This window comes from Ciona robusta, chromosome 2 (assembly GCF_009617815.1).
Source record: "Ciona robusta chromosome 2, ASM961781v2".
NCBI lineage: Eukaryota > Metazoa > Chordata > Ascidiacea > Phlebobranchia > Cionidae > Ciona > Ciona robusta.
The window spans coordinates 283763-302195 of NC_143236.1; the positions used below are offsets into that span (position 1 = coordinate 283763).

At 34.6% G+C, this 18433-nt stretch overlaps 3 protein-coding genes across 4 annotated transcripts; all 3 read left to right on the plus strand.

Moving 5' to 3' along the window:
- The first annotated feature begins 810 nt into the window (after positions 1 to 810).
- Positions 811 to 8710, plus strand: LOC149739445 (protein disulfide-isomerase A6-like). The gene is made up of 11 exons (XM_089873322.1): positions 811 to 969; positions 1094 to 1284; positions 4237 to 4363; positions 4620 to 4702; positions 5199 to 5356; positions 6226 to 6340; positions 6646 to 6783; positions 7181 to 7271; positions 7519 to 7664; positions 7990 to 8181; positions 8403 to 8710. Exons 1-11 carry the CDS (start codon positions 951 to 953, stop codon positions 8454 to 8456), a joined length of 1314 nt encoding a protein of 437 aa, XP_089729448.1. The 5' UTR covers positions 811 to 950; the 3' UTR covers positions 8457 to 8710.
- Positions 8711 to 9113: 403 nt separating this feature from the next.
- Positions 9114 to 13479, plus strand: LOC149739446 (uncharacterized). Of its 2 annotated transcripts, none has more exons than XM_089873323.1 (7): positions 9114 to 10337; positions 10534 to 10589; positions 10726 to 10909; positions 11298 to 11433; positions 12256 to 12472; positions 12797 to 12984; positions 13190 to 13479. In XM_089873323.1, exons 1-7 carry the CDS (start codon positions 10207 to 10209, stop codon positions 13367 to 13369), a joined length of 1092 nt encoding a protein of 363 aa, XP_089729449.1. In that variant the 5' UTR covers positions 9114 to 10206; the 3' UTR covers positions 13370 to 13479. The 2 variants fall into 2 exon arrangements, with proteins under 2 accessions (XP_089729449.1, XP_089729450.1); XM_089873324.1 differs by having other exon boundaries at positions 9115 to 10337; positions 12806 to 12984.
- A 1451-nt stretch (positions 13480 to 14930) lies between these two features.
- On the plus strand, positions 14931 to 18240 carry LOC149739447 (uncharacterized). Its single transcript, XM_089894174.1, has 3 exons — positions 14931 to 15169; positions 15846 to 16010; positions 17830 to 18240. The coding sequence occupies exons 1-3, from the start codon at positions 15007 to 15009 to the stop codon at positions 17973 to 17975; spliced, it is 474 nt and encodes a 157-aa protein (XP_089750300.1). The 5' UTR covers positions 14931 to 15006; the 3' UTR covers positions 17976 to 18240.
- Positions 18241 to 18433: the final 193 nt, after the last annotated feature.

An 18433-nucleotide genomic window follows, 5' to 3' on the forward strand; every position in this document is an offset into this window, starting at 1 on the left:
ACCCAGTGGTCACTAATGTTTGTCTAAATTATCAGCCATACATATAAAAAATCCCCTCCAAAAATAATCACCCACAAAGTAACATACATAGTAACTCGTAAGCTGGCACGAGGTGTTAAACCCGTCTTATAACGACTGTCGTTTTCCGGCCACGCGAGGATAAAATATGTTACATTCATTCATTCATTCAATTGGTATAGTGGGGTGGGGTATGTTGGGACAATGCTAATTAAGTTACTTTTATCCATTTGGGTGTTTGAATGAACGAATGTAACTTGCTTTATCTTTGCGTGGCCGGTGTCGTGATATATCTATTCCGACACTTAAATTCGTACCGCTATTGGTCGGAATAAATATATCAGGTCACCGGCAGGAAAGCTGAATCGTACCGGTGGTTAAGAACCACTGGCCTAGAGCAGCAGTCTCCTTAGTCCTTTGTTTTAAGTTAGTCAAGGCAACGCTATGGCTGCTAAAGCAAACACCAGTAAAAGAATGTTAAATTCATGTATCATGCAATTCATAAGAAATATTAGTGTACTGAAGATCTGGTTACCAAAGACGCATATGGTTGGTAAATTCATCTCTAATTTGCTGATTCATGTTATAAAATGTGATTAGTCATAACTCAGAATTCTATCCAATCAGAAAGAGCCACACAAGTTTTACACGAAATATAAGAACTTATAATGTAGAATCAGCATCAGCCGGTAAACGAATGTTTGTAGTATTTTGAATTCGCGAAAACAACCGTTTAAATCCTTGGAATGTAAGATGATCAGTTGTTTTTGCGCTTTTAGAAAGTGGGGCTGTACAGAACGCGCAAAGTAAAATATTGTTAGAGAAGCATCCTACCTAATTAGTCGTTTTTATTTTTCAGTGTGTATAGGTTTAAGATTCCGTAGAATTTTTTATAAGTATTGTTCAACATCTTGGTCTCGGAATAGTTGACAATGAAGTTTATTCTTTTAGGTATGCTGTCGTGTTGCTTTATTATTATAATAACACAGTTCGTTAACTTTTTTACATGAACTTAATTTAAATGTACTCTACACCACTTTTTCATGTTAATACAGATTCCAATTGTTTTCCACAGTTACTCTCATTATTGGATCAACATATGGATTCTATAATGATGATGATTACGTTGTGGAATTAACACCAAGTAATTTCGACTCTGAGGTTTTGGAAAGTAAAGAGTTGTGGTTGATTGAGTTCTATGCGCCGTGGTGTGGACATTGTAGCTCTCTTGCACCAGAATGGAAAAAGGCTGCAGATAATTTGCAGGTATATACTTACTGTGCTTTGTTTAAGTAAAAAAAAACTTAACGTTACATAGTCTAGCCCATAATTATATTTATATATAATATATATATTTGTCAATTTAACATTTCAGTGTTTTATAAAAATCTTGGTAATAATTTTGTGCCCCATGGAAAAAAAAAGTTAAATTGCCCTGATACTCCTTTGGCTGTTGACCAGAACAATAACAAAAATACAAAAATGTATTTCTGACAAATTCGTGCAGAAGTAATTAATAGAAACATTCATTATTTCTGATACCAATAAATAATTTGTATATAGATGTGAAGTAAAAGGTACCAACTCAGTTTCAAAAAGTACATGAAAAAAACCTGCTTAAGTAAAAAAACCTGCGCCATGTGACGATGCATGGGATTTACTAGATTGAAAAATGTTTTAAATTTAGTAAAATGATTGGTTCAACACGGACGCACAAATTTTTGTTGTAAAGAAAATGGTACAGCAGGTACCAGCAGGGGCGCAACCAGGGGGGCTGTTTTGCTGTCATGACAGCCCCCTTTTCCGCAGACACGCACGCAGCCAGAAAGTGCTTAGACGCACACACACGCGTTGCATTCAATATTACATTCATTCGCTTGGAATTGAAACAATTTTTCGTTCAATTGTTACGTCACTTGTCCTATTGCAACGTAACTATTAATTATGACGTTTCATAATAAAACAATCTGGAGGAATGTGCCCACTTCCCAACCAACCACGACATCGAAACATCGTGTATGAGCGTCATATTTTTACGCTCTGCGACGGCCTAGGAAATAAAGGAAGACGCATGCGGTAGCATACATTCAACACCTAACAAACGAAGCAATCGTTGTGAATTTATTCTCGTGAAAAGTAACGTAATGAAACTCTGGTTCTCGTGCGGTGCCAACAAACGATGTTTTTTGGCTTCTGTCCAAGCTCGGCCAGGACGATATGTCGATATATTACGATTTCTGTTGGCTCCAATTTACTGATACCGTCGCTACTTGCTTTTATATTTGCACCAATTAAAATTCACTTAATCGCGGTTTATCTGCATTTAAACCAGTGGTTTCCAAACTTTATCTACTCGCGTATACATATTTTTGGTTCATGCAGCGTTCTCAAACCACCCCATTAATTGTAATTTGCCAATTAAACAGGGTAACAGGGTGGAATAAACAACATAAATAGGTTCCATAAGTAGCACTGCTGTATATTTACGATGTTTTCCTCAGCCAAGCAGCCTATTTATTACGAAACAGTAGGGATTCACACCTGGATTCATTGCATCATAATAACGATTGTTTGACCTGGTAATTGATTACGACATAATAGCAATTCACACGTTGATTATCTGCGTCATAATAGCAATTGTCCCCTTGATTATTTAACCTGCATGTGCTTAAAAACAGGTTGGATATTTGCCTTTTCACGAATGAGCATAAGTAAAGATAGGTTTGCAAAAATACTTTGTACACGCATAAAGCAACGCCTAATTTTAAAAAGTTAGGAACACCGGTGTAGGGAATATAGCATGAAATGTCACGCTCTACGTAATTTATGTGAATTAAAATAATGCTCACGACAATCACTAAAAGATCATTTGCGATCGTTTGGTTTGAACTTAATAAGGTACTCACGTACCACCTGGGAGACCTTCGCGTACCATAGTTTGGGAACCACTATTTAAACTAATCATCAGAAACCGAAATTGTACAAAAACTACAGATCGTATGGGAGCAAATAAAACACGATTGTTTACCAATAATCTCGTTTGTGACGTAACAATCGTAATGGTTTTTCAAAGGTTTATTCTGATGTAAATAATCGTTACATTATCCACGATGCACATGCGTAAAACTTGCACCAATGTTTCATCAGTTTATACTAATTTAGATACGTCTTTTTAATAATGTAGTGTTTTTAATTTACCGCGTAAAATAGGATATATATTAGTGTGCACAACCATTAAAGGGAGTTTTATCGCGTCATAGATAAACGTTGACTGGACGTAAATATGACAGCCCCCTTTTGAACGCGCTGGTTGCGCCACTGGGTACCAGTGAGGCATAATAAATATTTAATATAAAAAAGGTTAAAAATTTACCAATAGAAGAAAAAGTGTAGGCAAGATTCAGCGTAGTATTCGCTATGTTTATTCAAAAAATTAAAATATACAATAAGTAAAGTCTGTATTATAATTTTATATAGTACTGTAACTGGGGTAAGATGGGACATCTTTAACTCCTAATATGTAAACATCTTGGTTGTGTTTTAAACAATTAACAACAGTCCATGGGAATAGGAGTTACAGTTTTATATTTAATTTCTGTTTGTTTACTACCAAATCGGACGAGTAAACAGATGGAAAAGGTGTTCCATCTTTCCCCACCCTACTATATGTATATATATATCTACAAAATATTTACAAAGAAGAAGCATTTAATAATCGTTATGCCAATCCCGATTTTGTTTTCAATTTTATTTAGTAGTTTAAAAACTTTTTCCTGATTTTTTTTTACTTGTTTGAAACTTTGGTGGTACCTTTTTAAATTACATTTGAACATTTCTAAATTCTATCCATATTCAAATTTTGATTTTTTTGTTGGTACGCCCCATTAAAAGTTTGCAGGCACTGTTTTTTTTATTTGAGAATATTTGAAACCTAAAAAATTAACAGGGAGTGGCGAATATTGCTGCTGTTGATATTGCACATCATACCACGTTAAGTGAACGTTACAATACTACAATTCCACCGGTTATTCTTATATTTAAAACCAACAAATACTCTCCTAGTATTTACAAAGGTACCAACCATCATTTAGTCGGTAAAAACTTCATGGGAATACAGATTGTCATGTCATTCGTGGTGAATTTTAAACAGTAGCGAACATCTCAGCAAGGTGTTGACATAGTTGCATGGTAGTCTGTTAATGGTGGTTTCATGTATAGGGCCTTGCGAGCATTGGTGCAGTGAATGCAGATGCCCACCCCTCATTAGGCTCTAAATACGGAGTCCAAGGTTTTCCTACAATCAAAATCTTTGGTTTTGACAAAAGTAATCCAAAACCTTACAATGGTAAGTCCCAATACTTTTTGGAATTCGGTAATAAAAGCTGATAGCCAAGTGTGTATAGTTCATTTTAATGTAGCCAAAGGTAGTTGTTACATGTTAGTTCTCTGTATATTACATATTTGTAAAATTGTTAACAAAAATTATTATGTTTAAAACATGTGTTTTGTTTTTTAAACAAATGTTTTGGTCTAAAGCCTAAATTAGTAATAAATTGAGATGATACTTATTGTCTCGAACTCACATCTCATTTTATATTCAGGTGCAAGATCTGCAGATGCCATCACTGATGCAGCAATGAAAGCAGTTCGCGAGATGGTAGAAGATCGAAAAAGTGGAAAAAAAGTAAAATTAGATCTTTCATAATGTGAAACTTTGTTAACCAAGTTTAAGTAATATGGGCTAACTTTGACATAAATCTTCAAAGTAATGGTGTGCCCTGCTGTAGGATCTCACTCACCTTCGTAGAATAAATACTTGTTGTGTGTTAGTGTTACTTTAAGGGACTTTACTGTGAATATCTTAACATTACTGCTGGCTTATCTTAACATTACTGCTGGACCAGGGTTTCACAATTTTTCTGTAGAAACACACAGCACACTGAAGCTTTTCAAGATTAAATCACAATTTTAAGCCAATATTTATTTATTCTCTCGGAACTTATGCTTAAATAATAAATGTTTCATGGCTCACAAATAAAATTAAATAACCTTCCGTTAAACAACCATTATTTACATCATTTGGTATTAAAGTATTAGCAACTCTGTCCCAAATGTCTCTCACAGTATTTAGTTCTGTTCTCTCTTGAAATAATAAATCATTTGTTTATTGCTGATTGCAGCGTGGTGGTGGTGGTGGTGGACAAAGTCGAAAAGAGGAAAAATCATCAAGTGATGATGTCGTCACGCTTACCGATTCAAACTTTAGAGAACTTGTCCTTGAAGGGAAAGAAACTTGGTTTGTTGAATTCTATGCACCGTGGTGTGGACATTGTAAAAAGTAAGTAATAATACTAAGTAGAGATTTCTCAGCTTAATTTATTGAAAAGTTCCACAAGTTCTTTGGAAAATAAAGCAGGAAAAAGTAATGTCTGTGATAAAGGTAGGGATGCACATTACAGAATAATTAGGTATTCTAGGATATCCTAGAATACTTTATTTCGAATCTAGAATTCCGAATCTAGAATTTCGAATCTTTTTATATTTATAGGAAAAAATAATTGTACCCACATAAGTCAGTTTATTGACTCTTTCATACCCGCCTTGTTGGAACATGAGCTGTAAAATGATCAAAAATTGTACTATTGGGTAGTTTTTGCGTCATGAAACGTATAGCAGGTTATGAAAAGACGTTACGAAACGTTTACTCTTGAAAGTCCCACAAACACAAAAATATTTTTTTTCAAAATTAATAAGTTTCAAAAATTGTTAATATAGTATATGAGATGACGTGTAATTACGTCATTAAACAGAATACCGAATCCCGTAATTAGATTCGAATACAAAAGGATTCGAATCTCACGGATTCGAAATTCTGTAATGTGCATCCCTAGATAAAGGCAGACAAATGCTTCTCCCCATTGGCACTATAGCATTGAAGAGAACAGCAGTGGCGCAGCCATCCAAACAAAAGGAATTAATTGGGGCTTTTTAATAAAAATTATTTTTTTAAATAACACCCCCTTTTTACATTGTGATAGATGTACATGGGTCTATATAGAAATTTGTATAAATAGGTAACCCCCTAAATAAGTTTTTTTATTAGGATTGAAAGGAAGGGGGTTGGGAAGTTATTTCTTGGTATTTAGTTATGTCACAACACATTATTCTAACATTGCATTAATATTCCTTTTACTTCTCATATTACAGTCTTGCACCACAGTGGGCGAGAGCAGCAACTGAAGTGAAAGATAAGACTGAAGGAACGATTAAACTCGGTGCATTAGATGCAACAGTTCATCAAGCTACTGCTCAGCAATACGGGGTAAGCAGTTAAGTTAAACATTCTTTTATACTAAAAGGCAGGATTATTTCAGCCTCCGTAACTAGTCTGGTTCTAATTTTAATTTTGCTGTGTTTGATATTTCAAATGGTAAACAAGGGTTATTACAAAATAATTTTAATTTGAGGAAAAAATTTAATTCATTATAACCTACATAATAGGTATTTCTCAATTTTGGTTATATCTGTGTTGAATAAATTTCACAAGAAAGTTTGTATTTTATCTTTTAGGAACTGTTGTTCTTATGAATTTCCCGCTTTCGATAATTAATATTTAATTTGTTACAGATCCGTGGTTACCCAACCATTAAAATTTTTAAACAAAATGAGAAGACCAGCCCAATAGATTACGACGGGTCACGCGATTCGAGTGGTATCGTCAACAAAGCCATGGAATATTATGTGGAAAATATCGACCCACCAACTGTGAGTTGCATGAGTGAACAACTTGTTTGTGGGGGGTAAACAATATTGACAACGTTGTTGAAACCAAAGTATTTATTCACAGTATTGTAGGTTAAGATGGGACATGTGTTGTTAATTGTTAAAAACATGATTAGGAAATACGGTGTATTACGTGGTAACTGCTAATGGTATTCTTTCTTACCCAATAATAGTTTTTGTCTGCTTACATACCTATGATACCATCATTGGTAACTGAAAAAAAACTAAAGTAACTTGCGTGCAAGATGTGTATGAAGCCACTTCATAAAGAACATTGGTGCTATAAAGATTATACACCACCACCACATACACAAGTATATATACATGATCGTCATGATTATAAACATGATCGTCATGTTTATACGAATATCTATTTTAGATTTATGAACTTGTAAGTCAAGAAGTGTTTGATGAGAATTGTGGAACCCATCTTTGTATTCTTGCTTTCTTACCTGATATCGCCGATGATGGTTAGTCTCATTATTTTTATCTGTGTTTTATTTGTGTTTTTTGGCAAGACATAGCGGCAATTGCTCCCAGTAGTCACTACTGGATTGTTTAGAATTGTCATTCATGTAGAAAAACAATTACTGACAAAGTTACATGTTTGGTGGTTGGTATTTCTAACCTGGCTTGAGGTGTATAAAACAGTACTTGTTTTGGCGACCTTGTGAGGAATGAGCAAGTTCATTGATTCAAAATATTCCCCACCACCAGGTAAAGATGGCAGGAACAGATATATAGATTTGTTGAAATCACTTGGTGATCGATTCAAGAAACAAAGATGGGGATGGGCTTGGCTTCCTGCTAATGCAAATCCAGAATTGGAAAAATCATTGAAAGTTGGTGGATCAGGTTACCCGGTATGTAAAGCAATGATATAAGTGGATATGCATTTAAAAAGGGAGGCCTTTTAATTTCTCACAAAAACATGCAGTGGCAGCTTATTGTACTGTTTGGAAATCCAATGTTTAATGCGACCAATTCTTAATTGTTTACCATATTGAAGGCAACCTGAATCGGATGGCAAATGGTTGATTTAGAAAATAAATCCGTAGCTTTACTAAGAATAATCACCTGTAGCAATAAATAAAAATTTAATTCCGTGAATCCAATTAGCAATTTGTAAAACAATTATTAACAAAACTGATTTAAAAATATTTAAAACTTGTTTTTTTGCCACCACAGGCTCTTGTGGCTTTAAACAAGAAAAAGGATGTTTATGCATTATACATGGGTGCATTTAGTGATGATGGTCTTGGCCCATTCCTCAACCAATTGACTTACGGACGCAGTCGGCTCAGTACTCACACACTATCTGAAGGAAAACTACCTGAAGTGAAAACCCGTGAACCCTGGGATGGAAAAGATGCTCCACCGGTATTCAATGTTATATTTCTTGTAATTTAAGACGTGTTTAATTATAGTTATAAAGATAATGACCAGGGTTTTTAAAGATTTGTTTTCATGTTATTGTAATATTTATGTTCTCATGCCCTGTGTCCTGTATGCTAGATAACTTTTTATTTGGTACCAGATGTTTGCACTTAACTGTTCCTATATAGGGTTAAGAGTTTTACAATTAGTTCCTTTTTATTTAGATGGAATTCGTGGATGAAGACCTCAGTGATTTTAAATGGGATGATGAATTATGATGTAACAATAGCAACGTTAATAACAGTTCCATGGTTTACAAATATTCAATGTGAAGCAGCAAAATTTTATTTTTCCACCTTGCCGCTAGGTGGGGTGATGTGCAATATGAAAAAGAAATTAAGCAACCACACGGCAGTAAAATGTGCCTTTGTTTAAAAGTTTCAATAAAACATATTCTAGTTTAATAATTCTTGATTTGGATGTAAAATGTTTGTCACCTGATACAACAAATACAATAGCAGCCTTTTTTCAATGTTTGTTGTCAACATCTACACACTATGACTAGTCATGAAGTTCCCACAAAAAATGACTCACACGGTTGTTCCGTTTAATATACCTCGTGCCAGCTTACAACTTACAAGTTACTTTCTCATTCCCAGCTTGGTCGCCGCAAGAAAACAGGCTGAAATGGGGGTGTATAGCTGGTTACGCTAAACTGTCTATATTGACGTCGATTTAAAAATGTTAACGGAAAATACTGAAACTGTTACCGAAAACTAGCTTGCAAAAATATGCCCGTTTAGAAAATAGTTAATGTGTGATTCGGTTAAGTTAGGGCGTTAAAATATTTTTTGAAAAAAATCAGTCCTCTGATTCTGAAGTTTATTGTAGGCATCATTGGACGAAAATGAAGAACACCAAACGAGTTTTTTTTAATGAAATAAAATCGCGTCAACGGGGACTGCTGGTACATTTTATGCGTTTAATATCAAGGCGAACCTTTTTCATGATAGTAGTTCGTAATCTAGGTTACGAACGTCAAAACTTTTATAATCTATACCTTGGGGCAAGATTAACGTTGCATCAAACACTTTATTACAAATATAATTCTCGGTATACAATGTATATTTAATGTAGTTCGAATATTCGGCACAAGTTATTTATCTTCCTTGACAAACAAATTCTCATTTTTTACATCTCCGATGTCGAAAACTTTCTCACTTTCTAAAAAGGTAGCTGTGCAAGAATATAGCTCGCGATCTGAAGAATGCATTTGCGGTTCATTAAATTAAATGTAGAGAAGGCGGAGAAAGAGAGAGAGATCTGGATCAGTGTAACAAACTGCATGCAAGAGAACAGTTGTAGGCTACAGGCATACAATATATCACGGTCGCGTATGTAGCGAGGTTTAAATAGTTTTGAGTTGTATGTTTATCTTCATTATTTGCAAGTGCTATAGGAAACTGTCAAGGTCAACTATATCGTATAAGATATATGTGTGTTTTGTATAGTAGGTATATATCGTAAGGTGGGGCAAGTTAGGACACCTGTAACACATGATTTCTAAATATCCTGGACGTGTTTTAAATAATTAACACGGGTCTATGAAAGTCGAGAAGATACGGTTTTATAATTCGTTAAATGTCCTTTGTTTACTACCAAATGGAACGAGAAAATAGAATGAAAAGATAACCCATCTTGCCCCACACCACTATACACACACACACACATATGTATATATATATATAAATAACTCCAAACAACAAGTTTATATTAAGCACAGACAATTTTATTTATTTTCTAGTTAAGGTAAATACTTTTCTGCACGGGCTAACAATGGATTTTAAGTGATTGTCCCAACTAACTTACTCCTACTTGTTGCGCAACAGTATAACTGAGGGTCACGCGTAATTATACTTAGTTTAGCAAACCAGCTTCAATTTTTATCGATTTTGTTCGGACTGTCTGAGAAATCTTTTTTTATCCACTTGTAGAAAACATATTTGTTGTACACCATACAAGGTAAGTATGGATAAAGTTGACGCAACTTTAATGGGAAGCGCAATTGGCTCAACCATAGCTCTTATTCTTATTGCGTCATATCTTTTTATTTGTTCACTGAGTAGAGCGAACCATTGGATACATCTTATTCGGAAAGGGTAAGTCAGCATATATCGTGATAAAAATGTGCACGTATTTCGATAACAATTCGTGACCACGCTCATACAATATTATGATATGTTGCACTTAAGCACACACGGTTTGTAATTACAAGCTTATACCACTGACAATATTAAGATGATTTTCCAGCATGCTTGTATGCATCACTGTTTAGTCGAAATTTTATATTTCCAGAAACTCATCGAAGAAAGCAACTACAGCTGCAACGAATGTCATCGAAACACGCCCACGTAAATTCTTTGCTTAAATTCTTAAAATCAAACCTGGGCATTTCTTATTTGTATTTCTTAAATGTGTGTCACAATATTAAAATACTTTCTACGTTAACAGTTTTTGCTATTCTAAACTTGGCATGTTTTGTTTTAGTTAACTCCGGTAAGACAAACAGTTCTCGGGCACACGTCATACTCTACACCATATGTTCCTTTCTTTTATCTGTAATTGTGTTGAGAGCTTTTCTCTACGTCGTTCTTATGATCTTGGGAACTAAAGCTGGCGAGTTGGCGTGCGACCTTATACTTGAAACCGCTACTTTATTATCGGGATTGGGGTAAGTGGAAAAATATGATTTGAAACATCTGAATATACAGTGACGTTGGAGTAAGATCTGACATGTTTTCTTTCAATTTTGCCCATTTGTGTTCAACAAACAGTATATATATCGAAATATATAACCGTAGCCACGCGACTCTGAAAACAAGTTAATTGTTAATTTGGTAAAGCAAGGTCTGGAAATATGTGATTCAGCTGCTAAGAGTATCCCATCTTACGCCACACTTCTTTTTTTGTGTTGATAGTATTTCCGGGTACTTTTCTTGGATAGCATGAAATTACGTCGTGAAATTGATAAATTAAACTTTTATAACTATCCGAAAAGCTTTCACTTTCCATAAACAGTGTTCGCCCACTCAGAATAACTAATTGTTTTATTCTCACAGACTCGTGTTCGTGTATGCATTTGTGTGGAGGTGCCAGCGATATTTTTATTTCTTGAAGGAATTTCATCGCTTTTATACAAAACCAATCCGAATGATCAGTTGGTGCATAGCGTTTATTATGACGATCACAGCTATGGTATGACAATATTCATAAATCATTGATACAAAAATGGCCACCTTCGTTGTCAACGGATTCATAAATATTGAACTGATGGCAAACTTTCAAATCTCATTTTCTTCATATAGATTGTACACCTTATAATATTGACTGATTGATAGTTTACGTCTTACGAGATTGCGTACTGAGACCTGTAGTTATAAATGAATGAGAAGGAAGCACCTATACAGTCGTTACATAACACACGAAACTCTGTTAGTGACTACTGGGTCAAAGGAATTGCCGTTAAGGGTATTTTCGAAGACACACACGTCCACACGAAGAGTTACTTGGCGATTTTTATATAAATCGTTAAACCGATATTTTTTGTTTTTTTATCTCCAATCAAAGCTATATTGGCCCCTGCCCATTTTCTTCATGTTTATATCTTAGGTTTTTCACAAAACTAATTTTATCAGACCAAATCCAACCGTACGAAATAGTTTAGCCTATTCCATTAAACTACGATACCGGATTGATGATTCAAACAGCAAACTACAAAATTTCGGGAGTTGTAATATGATTCAGAGCATCTAAAATAAACTTATTATTATGCGTTTTTCAGCCATTGGGAAATGTTGTAATCGTTTAACAACGAATCTCATATTTTTTTGAACCGTAAGAATACTGTCGAATAATAATGTAACATTTTTTATAGTCCGTTATTAAATAGGTGCCGATAAAAGGAGGTTTAGGAGCGTCCCAACGTGCCCCATGTACCGATTTACACCACGATACATTCGTTTATTTAATATAAAAATCATTTTGAGAAAACCATTTTCACATTTTATTTTTATTTAGACACGACTTATGCTGTATATGATGGGGTGGAAGTATGGAGCTCAATCCTCACCAAGTGCATACGGTTGCCGGATGCTTGCGTTTAATGAAAACGGAACTTATGTGTCATACATGGAGCGAAACTTGTTGCTTATGTACAACACTGTTATGGGATCTGTGATCAGTGTTCTTGGGTTTGGACTTTATTTCAATCTATGGTTTCGCAGTAATCGAACAGGTGGTGAGAACATTATGGTGTTGTGGCTTTGGTAGGATGGGAATTACAATCCCATGGTGCCTAATTAAGTTTAATCATAGTTTATTGAATCAAATTGTCAACGAAATGCTCAAATTCGAGCCCAGAGGCGACTTTAACTAAAATAACGACAAGATTGTCATTTCTAGTGTTGTCTTGATTGTCAGTTTATCATGACAGCTACAGGTGTTAATTTAATTTAAATTATGGGCAATATACGTATTCGTAGGCCTGCACCGAATCTATATTATACTGATTCTCCGCTGGCTTTAGGGATTTTGTTTTATAATTATTATTGCAATAAAGAATTGACAGGCGCATCGGGCATTGCGGTTTCCTGCCTTCTGCAAAACCAGCTGCTTCGTTCTACGGTGTGTTCCTTATTTATGTTGGTATCTGCTGTTATTCCTGAAATCTTACTGTGGTTTGTGATTCCTGGCAACCTACCGGCAGTTCTCACTTATGTGGTTGAGGATGCCAGCTTCATTGTTCAGGTGCGGTTGTAATTCGTGCCAATGTTAATTAAAATAGAATATAATACAACTGTTAAGTGGCGCCAAATGAATTAGGAACCTACTAAACTGACCACGCTGGAATACGTGGTTCATTTTACCATAAACTGTTTTGTAACGGACAATTAGTTCCCTTTTGTGATTATGGTTCGAAACTCCAGCCTGCTGGTAGTGTATATATTCGCAGGTCGTCAGTATGTTCTGTTGTTTGGGCGATTGGAAGACAGCATTCTTTCCAGACGTAATTCAAAATCTTGTGTGTTGTGTTATGTGTAGGAGGCGTGGCAATATAAACATGCAGAACACTGCTGATCACTCTGCTGATGAATCGGGACGAACCTACGTCCTTGAGGAAATAACTCACTAAACATTTTCATTAGATCCCGTTGCTAATATATAGCACATAAAACGTTGTAATACTGTTTGCGAAATCAATTCAATTTGGTGTTCTTAATTGCTTTATTGTGCGACACATTTCCAAAAAAATAAATATTCAAACGAACATGCAATCAAGTGTTTGGTTTCTGTGTTTGAACTAATAAAGATACGTGTTCAGTTTATTAGACAATGCTTATAAATCCGGGCGCAATTTCACAACAACAAAGTTGTATATATATACCTTATTATTTAAATTTTATTTCAGACATACGACATTCCTAAAAACACCTTAACCTCAGAAAAATAAAGGTAAATAAAGAGTTAGCCTATTATGAATGACGTAACTTGGGATTGACTTTATTAATATTTGTGTAATTTGAATACATTTATAGCTTCTCGGTTTTTCGTGAATAAGTTTATAAGACATATATTTTCAAAACGCCTATCCGGCAATTTATAGCAGACAAATTATGGGTTTATGTGTTATGGAAGTTGACTTTAAATTGTCTACTTTTCAATTGACGCAGAAACTTTTTCTAAATCAAACAAAGAAAGTTTCGTCTTGCTATTTCATCATCATTTAAAGTTGGTCGTCATCAAAGCGTCGGTCAATGCAAGGCAGAGTGATTAGCTTTAGACACGTCATTATGCCTGACTTGAGTAAGTGCAGAAACATTCCGATTGTTAAACTTAGTTTAGTATAAATTGTTTTGCTGGAATTTAAATAACTTTTATTGTGATTATAGTTTTAGAAGTTAGGTTTAAAATAATAATTGAACGTGTATGTTATCATCCTATTTATAGTTCATTGTTTTGTTATATTCGTGTGTAAAGAATTTGCATATTCGAATCGTTGCGTGTTTTCTGTTACATAGAGTACGTGATATCAATTAACAAGCAATGTCGTATAGCTCCTCTTGTTCATCGAAGTGACAAAATAATACCAAGTATTTCAGTACTTGGAAAATTTCCGGTAAAAACAACTCTTGTATATGTGCATGAACAAACAGAGCGAAGCTGTTGTTTACGAGGCCACATTAACGTAGCGGAAACTCGTATTGCCATCTATTTTTCTTGTAATTTCCGGCAATGCAAATATACTGTGAATTTGCATTATTAGTGAGAGAGTAAGAAAGCAACAAGGTGGTTAATTGAGTTGAATATAAAGAAAGCTTATACATAATTCGATGTAGCTAAATTAGGGGTAAATTATGACGTAAAACACGATCGGTTATAAAAAGACATAACTTGAAAACAATGACATGGGGAAATTATGATATCATGTAAATAAATAGTGTCGATGTACCACGCTTGCTTTCGACACTCACTCATGGTATATTATGTTGCTGACTACGTAAATATAGCAACAATGTTACGTAGTATAGCAGTGTCGCAACCATCAGAGGAAATGAGAAGATGCATGGGTGGCTGGCCATGTTGCTAAATGTGTGGTACACAACAATATATGCCTGACATGGACGTACTAGTTTGTTAAATACGTACATTTAACGAGTTTGACTCTGTTTTAGCCTACAGTTGAAGTTGAGTTATTTATTTCCTTTTTTTTGTAGCGTACAATTCATATCTGATATACTGTTTAATTAAGGCGATTTTAGATAAAAAATTATGGCAAATAAACCCTTAGTTGTAACTGGATTCATCTTCTGGCTGATCGCCACTGGCATGTTCTTGGCTGCCATGCTAACCAAGTTTTGGAAAAGTCTCCTTCAGCAGGCTTTTCATTTCAATCTTTTTGAAAATTGCGTGTCATCCGTATGTGTTCAAGCTGGTAAGTATAAAAGACCTTCTGCCATCACCATAAAGATATTTAATCGATAATAATGAATGTATACTTGAGAAGCTTTGCGGTTGTTTTTGCGTCTCGATAAAACTAAGTTTAGGCACCTGTAGAGCCACAAGAACAATAACTAAATAAATTATTACAAAAAATGCGAAACAGGTTGATTAGTATTGTGACGTGCTTCGTAAAAATAACTCGATCATCTTGGTCACGTAACTTACCACTTTATGTGAGGCGGTGGTTTCACAAATAAACATATAATATGGTGGGGGAAGATGGGACAACTTTTCGTTTAGTTTTCTCTTTCCATTTGGTAGTAAACAAAGAACATTCAGTAAACTATAAAACTGTATCCTCACGGCTTCCACAGACCGTTGTTAATTGTTTAAAACACGATCAGGCTATTTGGATATTATGTATTAAAGGTGTCCCATCTTCTCCCACCCTACTATATTGCAATAATTCATTTGCTCTAATTCAGTGAACACTAATAGGTTGTCCAAATTATCAGCCACAGCACATAAATAAATTGAAAAAATTCCCAAAAATAATCAACCACGAAGTAACACGTAAGCTGGCGCGAGGTGTATGAAACTGAACAGCCGTGTATAACGACTGTCGTTTTCCGGTCACAAAAGTAAGTCGCATTTATTTATTCATTCAGGTTGGGACCCTTCGTCTATCGGCTTAGCAATGTTTGTACCTCGCATCCTGATGTTGGTAGCTGCATTTTTTATTCTGCTTGGTGTTGTGATTGGGTTGGTCGGTTTGTGCAGTGACAGGAATAAATGTTGCATGGTGACTGAAGGTGTTCTTACAATTGTGGGAGGTAAGATGCGCTGACGTTTACTTAATTTAACTTTTGGCCCGCCAAGCGAAGATGAATAAGTTACATTTAACAAATTACACTAAATATATATATATATACCTAGTGTTGGATATATGAGCCAAACCTTGATCTTATGACAAGAAGCTCAAATATATTTAATACATATAGAACACGTTTTGGTCTAACTTAAATAACTAATTTGAACTGGGAACAGGTGTTGCGTAATTAAGATAATGTTTGTTAATCCCGAAGATTACATGAACTTACGCTAATAGTTTAAAACTATACGTCAATTAATTATTTCCGCAATTTTCCAATCGAAGGCGTGCTTGCGATGTTTAACGATTTGCACTACATCGAAGGCGTACAATGGGGGAAGATGGGACACTTGAGCACATATTTCCAAATATTTCTAAAATCAAAATAGATGACGGTTTTTGGGTAATACCACGACTTAGTACTATCATTGCTTTATTAATTAACACCGATTTAATAAAATATAATAAAACAAACGAGGAGTTATTTATAGCGATCCGCACAACGGGTGAAATTTTACAAATTCGAAAACACACACGATAAGACGGGACAGTTTAAAATCATTGTTAATTTTGATTATTGAGTGTATTTATCAATAGGAATATACGTAGATGACACGAAATAACACTGTACGCTTTGAAAATGAAGAACTTGTAATAACGGAAAATTGATAATAACTATTGATAAAGTTATTATTTTTGCTACAAATTTGGTATTACTACTCTGTTATTGGCACAAGCCACTTCTTAAAAATGATCACCAAGTGCAAATGACCAAATTTCGAATATATTTTCAAAATATTATCTTTTTATTGTATCAGTATCTTATAGCTGAAACCCCCCTAAGGCATGAATTACTAAATTGAAAGCAAATCTTTCAAAGTTTGGCAATGAAAACATACAAAACTACAATGTGGGGGAAGATGGGACTCTAAATTGAAATATATTTACATTAGCAGTATTCTGCAACTTGTAGTTAACCTACCGAGTTTAACAGGCTGTGCTAGTTTCTTTGCCATGTTAACTTCATATATATAACGTTAAACCGATATTTTTTTGTTATTTTTATCTCAAATTAAAGTCATATTGACCTCTGCCTATTTTCTTCATGCTTATATCTCAGTGTTTTTATACAAAACTAAAACTAGTTTTATGAGACAAAATCAAACTGTATACGGAATATTCAAGGTTGTTTTATGAAGCTATGAAACTAGTTTAATCGTTCGCACACGCAAACTAAAAAAAATCATTGGCTTTACCATGATTTAGCAAGCATTAAAAAAATAGCACCTTACTATTTCGCACTTTTTTACCGGTTCAAAGTATACCGTTTCTATTTTACATATTTTTTTAATATTTAAAAACAGTACTCAGCTTTGACGGGCGTTTTATAAAGTCGTGATAATACTGTCGAATAATTCTGTAACCTTATTTTCCTGGTTATCATTAAATGGGGATCCGTAAAAAGAAAATTAAAAAAAGTCTCGTCTGACAAAGCGCCGATCTTCCCCCACCCTACTATATCAACCTCATAAACCAAACTTGTATTTGCCCCATGCGCGGAAAAATATCTGAGCTATACCAAACATTTTAAAGTTTATAACATAATATACAATTGTAATTCATCTCTTCGGTCACATTGTACCAAGCTTTTATTTAATACGTCCACTGTGCTTAGCCAAAAACTTACGCTGCAATAACAGCGTTTTGAATTTATTCTTATCCGACAATATCTAAAATAGTTTTTGCATTAATTCATAAATATACCAACTCTATTATTGCAGGTATTGTGGCCTTGTGCGCATGCGCCGTTTACACTGGGTTAAACCATAACAGTTTTATCAACTTCGGGTATTCCTTCTACTTTGGATGGGTCTCTGGGGTTGGATATATTGTAGCTGGTGCTCTACATGCTGCTGGCAGTAAATAAATAATAATGTGTTGTACTATAATGCATATTTATCATACTATAACTATAATGCATATTTATAAGACTTATAGTTGGTCACCAGAACATACGAACGGTATTTTGACACCGACACAGTCCTATACACACTGTATATTCTTTGTTTATAAAATTATAGAACTGTGTTGTTGTATAACTTTTCCCATCTGTGCTATATTTTACTGACAAACATTTAAATGTAAATGTTTCGCAGTAGACCAAGTAAACAAGTTGAAATTACTGAGAGCAATATTGCTGCGTCATTATGACATCAGTGATATAAGTAGAACATCATCAGCAATACAACAGTGTCCGACAACGAATTATATTTAGCAATATAGAAACTTTTTCGTATCAGTTATGATCGGGTATTTACACGCGGTATTTATAACAGCGACGAAAATAGATACTTTCTAAAGTAAATATAGTAGGACGGGGGAAGA

Excerpts from the sequence above, each read along its gene's own strand:
- LOC149739445 (XM_089873322.1), top strand. Across the intron at positions 5,357-6,225 it reads TGGTGTGGACATTGTAAAAA|TCTTGCACCACAGTGGGCGA; the intron begins GTAAGTAATAAT and ends CTCATATTACAG. Across the intron at positions 7,665-7,989 it reads TTGGTGGATCAGGTTACCCG|GCTCTTGTGGCTTTAAACAA; the intron begins GTATGTAAAGCA and ends TTGCCACCACAG.
- LOC149739446 (XM_089873323.1), top strand. The coding sequence starts at position 10,207 with ATGGATAAAGTTGACGCAACTTTAATGGGAAGCGCAATTGGCTCAACC. Across the intron at positions 10,590-10,725 it reads TGTCATCGAAACACGCCCAC|TTAACTCCGGTAAGACAAAC; the intron begins GTAAATTCTTTG and ends GTTTTGTTTTAG. Across the intron at positions 11,434-12,255 it reads TTATGACGATCACAGCTATG|ACACGACTTATGCTGTATAT; the intron begins GTATGACAATAT and ends ATTTTTATTTAG.
- LOC149739447 (XM_089894174.1), top strand. The coding sequence starts at position 15,007 with ATGGCAAATAAACCCTTAGTTGTAACTGGATTCATCTTCTGGCTGATC. Across the intron at positions 15,170-15,845 it reads ATCCGTATGTGTTCAAGCTG|GTTGGGACCCTTCGTCTATC; the intron begins GTAAGTATAAAA and ends TTATTCATTCAG. Across the intron at positions 16,011-17,829 it reads TGTTCTTACAATTGTGGGAG|GTATTGTGGCCTTGTGCGCA; the intron begins GTAAGATGCGCT and ends CTATTATTGCAG.